At 45.9% G+C, this 11,313-nt stretch overlaps 1 protein-coding gene across 1 annotated transcript; it reads right to left on the bottom strand.

The window, feature by feature from the left end:
- Positions 1–7,501: 7,501 nt before the first annotated feature.
- On the bottom strand, positions 7,502–9,700 carry LOC128714532 (transcription factor glial cells missing-like). Its single transcript, XM_053809407.1, has 4 exons — positions 9,690–9,700; positions 9,190–9,546; positions 8,852–9,074; positions 7,502–8,779 (listed from the first exon to the last, which is right to left on the bottom strand). The coding sequence occupies exons 1-4, from the start codon at positions 9,698–9,700 to the stop codon at positions 7,502–7,504; spliced, it is 1,869 nt and encodes a 622-aa protein (XP_053665382.1).
- Positions 9,701–11,313: the final 1,613 nt, after the last annotated feature.

The following is an 11,313-nucleotide window of genomic DNA, read 5'->3' as shown; positions in this document are numbered from 1 at the left end:
TACTTACTTACTTACTTACTTACTTACTTACTTACTTACTTACTTACTTACTTACTTACTTACTTACTTACTTACTTACTTACTTACTTACTTACTTACTTACTTACTTACTTACTTACTTACTTACTTACTTACTTACTTACTTACTTATCTGGTCTTGGCCTGCTGCAGAAGTCCTCTAAACCGCTCACATCTCAGCGCCTTCGTCTGCCAATCCAATTAAAATATTATAAGTCATTAATTATGTTGAGAAAATGGTTCCATACTAAATGATGAATTCTTTACGCTAGATGTATCATTTTAAAAAGTTGCCTGATTTGTTGAATAAATTAAATGCAGAGAAAGAAGTCAACTATGTAACTTTGAAGTATAATCGATTTTACTCACGGATTCGACTTACGTGGAGGTAATTCGTGATACTCCGGGTCATAGCGGTCCGCTTTAAAAGCATTTCACAGGGACTGCCTGTACTTCACTAGCAACAGCAAGCAATTACTCGTTTTTTCCTGGGCTGCTTCCAGTATGAACCAATTTTAACCAGAAATATCTCATAAATAGCCCATTGTGCGCTTTTGTGCAATCGAAACGTTCTTTTGTTCAAGAAAACGTGATAATTGCGTCCAACAAGTTGTCAAAGGAAATGACGATCTTTATCACCGATTGAAGATATTTTCCATTTCCATTACGTTGATAGCTAACAACTAGGACATTTTTGCAAAGTTTTCAACGTTACAAAAGCACTGCTCAACGTACCCAACATACGCGTACAAACTACAAACAGTGCATCGTTTAAAAATCCAATCAATCATAATTTCCTTAAATTAACCAAAGTAAATACAGGAACAAAAGCGACAAGAAAAAAGAGCTGAAACGCACAGATTATACAACTACCTGTCCTGATCGATCCACACTATCTGTCGATACAGGCGCCTCCCCAACCCTCTCTCGCGCGCCACCTTCAACACTGTCCGGCCACAAATTGGCCATAATTGCACACCATTCGGCGGTGCACTTTCATTAACGATATTGATAATTATCGAACACCGCAGGAGAGGGAAACTGTCGGGCGCTGTCAACACAACGGGCCGCGAGTGCTTGTTCAGTTTACGAACTAAATGAACCTCCTCAAAACCGACGACCCGTCGAGAAGTCTTCTTTTTTGGAGGCGTCCGTACGACACATTCAACGCACCTTGGAGGCAGACACTGCGCGTGATGTTGCCAGTCGGTCCCATCCCGCTGCAGGATGTATGCTCAAGCAGAGGTAAATGGGAAAAATGGGCCAGCTTCGGGGTATGCTCGGTTCCGTTGGCGAGGACGAATGGCGTTGCAAACGGTGCAAAAACAAACACTCAATTTTCACGAGGAAAGATTACCGGCGAACCGGTGCGCCACTACGGAAGAGGATCTTTCGATCCCTTGTCGATCTTGTACTCAATGTTAAGATTTTATTACTCAAGTTCTTTGTGTACAGTAAAAGAGATTTTTTAATTCTTATTGGAGCACAATGAAAGCAGCACAAATCCCAGTGTTTACCAAAAATAAAAGCATCCATTCCTTTATCCCTGACCTGCCGGCAAAGACCGATTAGCGGTCATTTTCAGTTGCACTCCCTGGTTGCCGCATGCAAAGCGGCAGTTGCACGAGAGCAGCGATTTAAATGCGAGCAACATAAGCTTTCCCTTTTGCCAGCCCGGCCGTCCCGGCATCGAACCTCTGTTAAATGCTCGCTTTTACTTTGCCTCGCCCAACGATCGGGCTACAATCAACGCAAATTACCACGGTACGGGACAAAATGAAGTTATTATGTCGCGGCGGGGACGAATCCTTCCTTCCTGTTTCTTCCCGCAACACCCCGAGGGCGAGAGATGATTATTTTTCCCAATTGTTTTTCTCCTGTTGTCGAGCTTGTTAAAGTACGTCCCATTATAGGTCGTGTCTGAGGCTGTGTGAGTGTGTTTTTTTGTTCTTTCTTTCGGGGCATTTTGTATTATTGGAGCTCATTCACGATTGCTATTGCGTGTTGCAGCTACGTTTTGGGGAGTTGATCCTTTGCCGAACAAGCAAACACCGCTGATCATAGGCCTGTGAAATGTGTGTCATTGTAACAACGACCGTTTCGGCCCTGACACGCTGTGAGGGCCCCAGTGGGTCGTTCATCCACAGTCAGAGTCATTGCAGGAATGCAGACATTCCGAACACGTCTGCAAGTCTGCAAAAAAAAAACCCCGGTATTCAATTGTCTCTTGGCATTTGACATGGATTTTGTTTGTCCTCTCGAAGCATCGATTGACATCCCGCCATCATAATGGAATCCAAACGTGTGGTTAAAGCTGGAAAAAAGTCACACTTTTACCCACCATTGACAGTACCGGAAGAAAGACGGCCTAATAAGCCACTCGAAGGACGACCTTTCCCGCACCATCCTTGGGCGTCACCGTGGCACACTCTCTCACCCGACCGTTGGGCTGATCGTTGGGGGGGAAAAAAACGGAAGAACCCATCGAACCTCATCCATCAAAATCTGGTGACAGCACAATGATTTCTAATTGAACACTTTTGCCTATCGCACGAGCAGAGGGACCACACAGGGCCCGGTCGTCAGGTCAGGATCGGCGGTCGTTTAGCGTTTGGTTTGTTGCAAGGGATAAGCTGGTTGGTTGGTGACGTGTGCCTCTTCAAACGCCTAAACAAGCTTTATACAAGCACTTGAAACGAGTCATTGAAGGCATGAAGGAAACATTGATCATACAGGCTGGAGTGATTGAAGGAAGGCATCCCGTATTCGTTTGCAGTTCTGGTTGTACAAGAATTATCTTTATCTATTGCTTATGTATTGATTTTTGATACAGTTTTAAATCTAATATTAAAGTCAACGATAGGAGATCATTTTATTTCATACACGTTTCATATTATGATTGGAGCTACTATAGCAACATTTTAGTCAGATATCAAAGTGGACTAAATAGCACCAATGGCTAATGCGTAGCTGAATGACATGACCGTTATGGGTTCAAATCTCGACGGCACTGCGTCCGACAACCGTTCAATTGTCATCTCATGTGTTTGACAGACAACTCATGTGGATTATTTGGATATATTAGACAAAAATGTAGCGCAAAGTCACTAGGATTTAGAACCCAATAAAAAATATAAGAAGAAAAAAAAGCTCTGAAATTATTCAAGATATCTACAAACGAGGTGTGCCTTTTTCTAGAATTCTCCTGCCACCTGGTCTTTTACGAACCTGACAAACACATAACTTCACATAAAACAAACCGTTTTCTCCATGCCGATAGGATCTAAAAGACACACATTTTGCATACAAAACAACCAATTGTTTCTGACAGGACAACTTTTCATGTGATGTTGCCATGGTGAGTAAACCCATCACAACGATTTCACAGCCTCCGGAGGTTCAACAAAGTTAACTGTGCGGAAGTGAAACGCTCTAGAAAGTACAAACGTCCCTTCCAAACAAAAAGAATAAAAACCTCCACGAAAGGGTCCAACATTTCTGAAAGGTAACATTTTCGAATACAAATTGTTATCTGCAATAAAAATCTTCCTTCTGCGAGACATCGCATTGCTGGATGCGGAAATAAACCACAACGCTCAAAGTCCTGTTGCAGGTCGGCGTGTTGTGGCATATACCCCGGCAACCCCGGTTGTTCCCCATGTGAAACTATCCGTTTCACGCGACTATTCACCACATCCACGGGTGCGTGAATAATTCGGTAGCGATAGTGTCAAACTCGGTTACCATGGCGACCTCCGTTATCCCTGTTTTGGACGGTACGTATTAGGGCGAGAACAATAACCTCTTGAAAGTCACCCGCCCCTAGCAACCGGGATCCCGTGCCCAGGCGCGCCGAGACATGTGATACAGTAGCAACTTCTGAGGCGGATTTTTCCGTCTTTGAGGTGGTCTCCGGTGCTTTCTTGGTCTAAATTGAGACCCTACTTTACGCAGCGAGAGCCAGCAAAGCTGAGAGAACCGTTCGAGCTGGGAGCAATTTCTTCCCATTCAACAAGAACAATCACTAGGAGAGGGTACTGTCACCATGGAAACTGGTGCTTGCTTGAGGTTCGGTAAAGAAAAGCATTTTACGCGAGACCATCAACTGCCGAACCGTTTGAGAGGCTGCCGGCTACGGAGCTATTGTGCCTCGGTGAGGGCACTTGGAGTTTTATTGCGATTGTATCATGCGCCATTACACGGTCGGATGGAATTATGCGTGTTTATGTGCGGAAATTGCAACACGGAGTCGTCTTAAATCTGTTGCAGAGCAAAGGGACAAAGCTTTCCCGGTGTGTGTATGGGTTTTTGCTTACACAAACGTTTGAAATCGATAGCCTGCTCGTTGAAGAACGCTAGGTGGTTCATTTTTCTTTCAAGGGTGCCGCTCAACAACTCCTCCGAGTTCCTTAAGATGTGTTTAATTACACAAAGCGAATAATTCTCACAACTGCTTTGAGAAGCATAACAAGAGATGAATATAAGAATGGGAATAATATTTGATTAGCAATTCTGAAGAGTTCCTTTAATTACATTATTGTACTTTAAACAAAAAAACTATGTTTGTCACTCTAGCTTTAGTATTATAAATCAATAATCTACACAATTTATTTGTTTATTAGTAGGTCCAACTTGCGATGGAATGATATAAATAAAAAGGGAATTAAGAAAACTTCTCATAGACCACCAAACAGCTGCAATTCCTTCCATGTAAGTATTCAAAAATTGTTTAACCACCTTCAGATAAAAAAATATCATTAGTATTACTATAATCTACTGTACAAACCGGGCTCAGAAAACTGCACCCCACATGCTAAAACGCGCCCAACAATTAAAGCGAAACCGAACTCCTCGGCCGATATTCATTAGCAATTTCGCTTTTCGCTGCGCAATTGAGCAATTATTTCTCATTTCTGTCAGAAACATGAATTGTTGCTTCGTTTGCTCGCATAGTCGGCACGGTCCCATCCCTCAGGGACCCTTGGTTTTTTTTCGCAGGGATTTTAGCACATTTTTAGCAAACGGTCAGTAAGCCCTCGGAAGGAACGCAAGCACCCGTGGCTCGGTGCGATCGATGCATTTCGAGGCTAATTTGCATAACACATGTAAACCTCGCATTGACACGGGGATGATATATTTGCTCTTTTAATTATGCACGCACTCAAAACACTTCCCGAAAACGGTTTTCCCTTACGCACTGCTCACGCACCTCGTGAGCCCGTCGTATTTGCCTCACGGGGGACGCAAACCGAACATAAAATCCAAAGGCACGCGCGTTCGCGTTACGCTTTGTAATCGAACCAATCGAAAACAATGCTTGTTGCTCTATTTTACTCTCGCTTCGCTGTGACAAAACACTTACGTTCGACGGTACTCAAAGGCCTACCGGTAATGTATGCAAATCATGGTGATTAATGCGACTTTTAAATAACGCAAACCCTCTGTCGGTAACGAAAGCGACACTCATCGATTCACGAACGGTTCAAATTGGTTGTACCAAAAAACGGATTTGTATTCAAATTAGTTTTTTTTCCGAACCTACTTCAAAGAGCATATTTTCATATGCTATTCCCAACGGGGACTAGATGATGCACAATTTGTGCAAAAAAGAGTTCTGATCGATGCACGCGTTTCGGCTTCGATTACCGCTAGTAAACGTGTCCGGGAAAAAGGCTTTCCCTACCCGGGGGTTGATGGGTGTGCGTACGGAAGGGTGTCTAGCAGGACCGTTTGTCGTCCCTGCGGTCATCGAGCTGTCGTTTACGGTGCCTGTCGAACAGCCATCATAATAGAAATATAAATATTGTTTTGATAAATGACATCGTTCGGCCCGCGTTCTTGCGTTACCCTACTCGCGTGCGATCGCCGCCACGGTGTTCCCTTTCGGGCATTCGATTTCAAACACTTTAACCCCCTGGTATCAGCACCAATCCGTTCGAGCAGGCGGGCAAAAGGCGTGCGCGAACATTTGCGGTAACTCTTCGCAGTCTTTAGCCGCCCGAAGGCGTCACAGTGTCCTCGCAGGATCTCCCATCACGGTGCGAGCCCACCGAAACCTGTCGGTGCGATGGGAAAGCGCGACGCCACGGTTGTAATGAAGGGGCTGGTTCAAACCCACCCGACCAACCATGAGGTTCACTTCATTTAACGTATGCTAGCTGTTTAGCAGGGTGCTCGGTTGCTGGTAGTTTTGCTGCTTAATTGCAGGGGCGTACGGATCAAATTAATCAAACACCAAACCCCTCGACCGCGCGTGAAATCCGGAAGGTTGGAAAAAGCCGTGGGATTATGGTGAAAGTTGTGTTGCCCGTTTTTCTAGCCTTTTAGGTGTTGTCTATTGTCGGGTTTTTCCGTGACGGTTGGCCTTTTTTTGCCAATGCTGTACTTCCCTTGTTCCCTTGGTTCGTTTGTGTTTGTTTTTTTGGCGACACCTTTTTTTTGCATCACTTGGGGTGATGGTTTTTTGTAATGTAATTTTCTGCTTTCCTTTTTCTTTTTCGTACTTTCCTTTCCACCAGTTTTGCGACACACAGCATCCGTGGAGGCATTAAAACATGCCGTTATGACACGCTTTCTTATGTCAGTTGAGGTCCTGTGTTTTGTCCTTTTCTTCACTGTTTTGATGTTTGTCGCTTGTAACCGTTTTAAATTGGTCCAATAAAAGCTCATTAAGTGACATTGATTTTTAAATTTCTTTGGCTGGTGTTCCGGAGAAAGGGAGAAAATAGCAAAATGGATTTAAAAGGGTATTTGAAGCAAAAGGGAGAAAATAGAGAAAATTCTTGCAATGCGTTTTAACCTAACATAAGATCACTTACCGACCTCTTTTCTACATCAAACAGCCTAAAAAATATAAAAGTATTGTTTGCATGTACAAAACAATCGTGAAAGTAAAATTTCATAAAGCAAATAAACAAAAAACATAAACAGTAAAAGAAAACAAAGCAACTGGAAAAAGATTTTTTTTTTTCATTTTTATGTCATTACGTTTATTGATTCTCACAAATATAATCAAAATTCCAATGACTAGAACTGTTTTAACAAAACAAACCTTACGCAACTAATCAGCCATTCTGCCTAAACACTGGCCATCACCATCTCGCGTAAAAGTGTACGTTAAAAATAATCAGACTGTGTGGCTGGGCGGCGGTGCATGTAAATCTGGCTAGGGAGGGAGAGAGAGACAGAGATTCATTTAGGGAAAGATAGACACAAAAAAACGGTCTCTTCCTCCAGATCTGGTAATGTATAAAAAGAACACGCTACAATTATCCTATGCGACATCCTACCTTGGTACTTTGATTTTGCTTTCCATCAGTTTTGTTTGTTGTGCTTAGAACTATGAACTAAGAACGCTAGTAGCTTAACGTCTAACATAAACTGCGTAGATCAGTACGGAATGAACAACAAAATGCGAGTTGATCAACATAAGAGATCACCTTCCAACGCTATCTACAAAGATTCGCCGTCTGTTTCTATCTATCTAGCTGAGATAATCACACTGCTCCAATCCGTAGAACTGTGGTTCGAGTTGAGTCTGATGACTGCCGACAGCTCCCTCGTGGTACGCCTGATTCCAACCCTCCGAGTTGCTGGCAGATGTACCCAGTGTGGTCTGGAAGAAGCTGTTATTCCACCAACAACCACTATCGACTGCCGACGTCGCCTGTACTGTCGGTACGCTTAGAGATCCCGCAGCATTACCGCACTGCTGTTGCTCACAAGAAGACATGGACGCGATTTGGGTCGTCGGTACCATTCGTCCATCGGTGGAGTGGGGTGATGTGGAGGTATGAGTCAACGGTTGGCCCAAAGATGTCTGTCCAATGTTCGCTTCATAGCCCCCATACAGCTGGGTCGCATTCGGGGAGGAAGACGCACTGTAATTCTCGTAGCTTACAGCCCCGGACGCATACGCATCCAGCTGCTGCGGCTGCTGCTGCTGCTGCTGTGTGTGGAGACCCGGGTCAGACGACTTACGATCAGAAGTCGTCGGTGACACGCAGCTTGATTGGCTAATAAAGAACGAATTGATGCTATCGCACGCACGCAGTCCGATCTTGTTCATGTCGAGTTGCGCCAGCGAGTTGTTGTTGGTTTGGTTGTTATTCTGATAATCGACCTGCGGACTTGCGTAGTACGCAATGTCGTCGAGAACGCTGGAGCACCCGCTGCTGGTAAGGCTGGCCGTGTCCGTATCGGTACTGCTTTCGTACTTGACACAGTCAAAGTAACGGCCAATACCGGCCGTGGAGAACTCGCCCCCTCGGTATGGAGAGTACTGATCGGTTTTACTGCCGTACGTAACGTGCTTCCCATCCGTTCCCAGGTCCAGATCGAACATGTGGGAAGGAGGCGATCCGACCAGCTGTTGCTGCTGCTGGTACTTGTTGCTAGCGGTGCCAGCTACCGGGCGTAGCGGTTGGTCTAGCTGGAAGATTTCCTCGGGATGGATGAAGTTCGTGTCGTAGAAGCAGTTCTGTGTGTAATCCGCTGCTGGTGGGTTCTGTGGACATTGTAGTGCCTGTTGTTGGTGAAGTGGCTGGGTCTGTTGGTGCGTTTGCGCGAGATGGGTGTTGCTGTAGGTACATCCACCCGGTACGGATGACCCACTGAGATAATCCACCTGGTAGCTGCTTTCTTCGAACGACGAATCCGGAGACTTGACGACATCAGTGGACGAGATGGAACTATAGCTAGTTGCTTTTGCGATAGTGTAAAGCTGCTTAGAGGACTTTCTGGACTGTTTGATGCCGTTTATCTAATGGAGGGATAAAATTCGTGAGCATCACTTGGGTACTTCAACAAAAGTCCCGCATTGGGCTAAACATACCTTATTCATTTTAGACTGCACCGTTCGCAGTACACGCTCGCGACGACCCAACCCCAACACTCGGCGCGTTTCGCCGGATGACTTCGCTTCCGGGCGTGGGTGATCGTGAACTCCTTTGGCTTGGAAAAATATTGCATGCGGCGTATGGCGCCAAAAGTGAGTCACCGGGTAACCGCAGTGTCCACGGCACGGAAGTATCTCCAAAATACCGCCAATGCACAATCTGTTCCGGTTGGGAAACGAAGCCAACATTGGCAAAGCAAAAAAAAAAACACATGTTAGTATCACTTCCATCACTCCAGTCACACGAATCGATCAAGTCGTTCAGCACGGCTTACCTGTTGGGACACGCTTTGCCTTGCTGCTTGCGCCGTGCCTTATCGCAGATCGCGGGCCGTAGATGGATCTTGTCCCCGTTCGGCAGGATACAACCGACCGAACATACCAGCACACCGAGACAGCTCTTCTTCAGGATGTTTACGTTGTGGTTGTTGGTGTTGCGCATTGCCCAACCGGACGCATGGCGCTTTGCCTCCTCGCTCGTCGCCCGGTAGATGTACCGACAGTGGCCATCGCTCCACTCGTTAAACCCATCGTAGTCCGACTCGGTCACGATCGGCACGCTCGGATCGTTAATGTCCCAGTCGATACCGAGCTGTCCACCGGCACCGCTCGAGTTGATCACGTTCGATTGCCTGTTAGCGAAACGATAATCAAAAAAACATTCGACACCATTAATCAAATACTCGCACTCGGGCGCACTAGCCACGGACATCGATTCCGATTGAGCTTGATCGATCGCGGCACGCAAACAACATGCCCGTAGCGCCAAACTTACACAATCACCATCCTGCCCGCGGGTCGGTTTTGCGGATGTCTCAATGAAGTTGCGCTGTTTTGTGTTTGTCCAGTTCGCCACAACTTGAACCAGAAGGTTCAATTGAATTTTGGGACAATAATTTAATATCCTACTGCCAGACGTTGGGTCCAGTTCGTATTGCGTCACATTGGTTGATTCGCACGAAACGATTCATCCACAAACTGTCCGCATTAAATTGTTCTCAGAATATCCGAACGATCTCACTTCTATCTCTCGATGTTATTATGTTTCACTATTTATTATCAATAGCACACATCACATCAGTTGCTGAATGGCCCGCTGCACATAAACGACACAACACACGTCTCAAAAACAAAACTCGGAACAAACAACTCCCTTACTGTTATCCTTTACGCTGTGTGGCCCGGTCCCGTGTCCTAGCGGGTCGAGTGCTTAATGCGAACTGATCGGAGACTGCACCCTCAGCGAGCCTCTATGACCCACGGCAGCCTTGGCTCGCAACACGCAACATAACTGAGCATTCCCCTCATCAGCTCGGGCGACTCTCTCGGGCGCTCCTAACTCCCCGGAGACAGACTCTTTCCCAGTGCCGTTCGACATAGTGCAGCATAAAAATCCGCCTGTGGCTCTCTGCCACGCTCATCGCGTGCTGCTTCATGCTCTTGCCATCATTAAGCGGAACGTTGAAAAGGTTCCACTTGAACGCATTTATGCTCGCATAGCTCCGCCTTCCATGTGGACAACCTCAACGAATCAGATGGCTCGAACAACGGGAGAATAAGTGGTTGATGCAAAAACCCCTCAAACGGTTTCCTTCCCTGCGTGATGAAGTCTTGAAGATTATGTCGGCCCGGTTTTGGAGTTCTAACAAGTCAAAAAAAAAACTTACCGGCAGATTGCATTATGTTTTAATTATCGACGTACGATGTCCTGCCCCAGTGCTGTGCGACCCGATGCTGACCTTTGGCCACGGTTGTGCGGAGGAGCACCGCTGGCCCGGGTATTCGAAATTCTTCGACCACCACCAAGTCAACGCATGACCTCGGAACCTTGAGCTTACTTCCGTCTATTCTCTCTAGGGTGTCACACAATTTAGTGCCACAATCTCAGTGGCCTTTACTTTGTTGTGTTCCCTTTCAACGTCCTGGAAACCGATCAGCGGTCAACCAGCAGAATTTCCGTGCCGGGACCGCAAAGGCCGAGAACACAAAATCAAATTAAAGCCGATCCATTGTCACCAGTTATGTAGGCCGTGGCCCGTCGATTATGGAGGATTTCTTCCACTACCGATTGTTTGCCTTCCTTCCTTCCGTACGGAGTTACGGAACCGTAATCTTCAAGCCGTGGTGCTGGTGGGGACGGCGCCGTTCTAGCGCATCTCATGCTGTCGGTTGGTGGCTAGGTCGGGAACGCACGATTCAATGAGCCCGGTTGACACTGATCAACTGCTCTATTACGGTAATTTCCCAGTTTGCCGATCATGATTTGTCTGTGTCCAAGGAGTGTCAATTAATCTATATTAATACATCAATAGCTTGGGCATCATCCGGTGGACGTGGCGTAACGCAATTTCAATGCCAGTTCATTAGGAGTTCCGAATTGATTGAATGAATGTCAGTTT

The sequence above is a fragment of the Anopheles marshallii genome, chromosome 3, assembly GCF_943734725.1.
Source record: "Anopheles marshallii chromosome 3, idAnoMarsDA_429_01, whole genome shotgun sequence".
In the NCBI taxonomy this organism is placed as follows: Eukaryota; Metazoa; Arthropoda; class Insecta; order Diptera; family Culicidae; genus Anopheles; species Anopheles marshallii.
The sequence above is the reverse complement of the archived record's forward strand: the minus strand, read 5'-3'. Positions and strand labels throughout refer to the sequence as shown.

Bases quoted from the DNA above. Each gene is read 5' to 3' on its own strand.
- LOC128714532 (XM_053809407.1), bottom strand. The intron at 9,075-9,189 runs GTAAGCCGTGCT...CAACCGGAACAG, and splicing joins GGCAAAGCGTGTCCCAACAG to ATTGTGCATTGGCGGTATTT. The intron at 8,780-8,851 runs GTATGTTTAGCC...TCCCTCCATTAG, and splicing joins TGCAGTCTAAAATGAATAAG to ATAAACGGCATCAAACAGTC.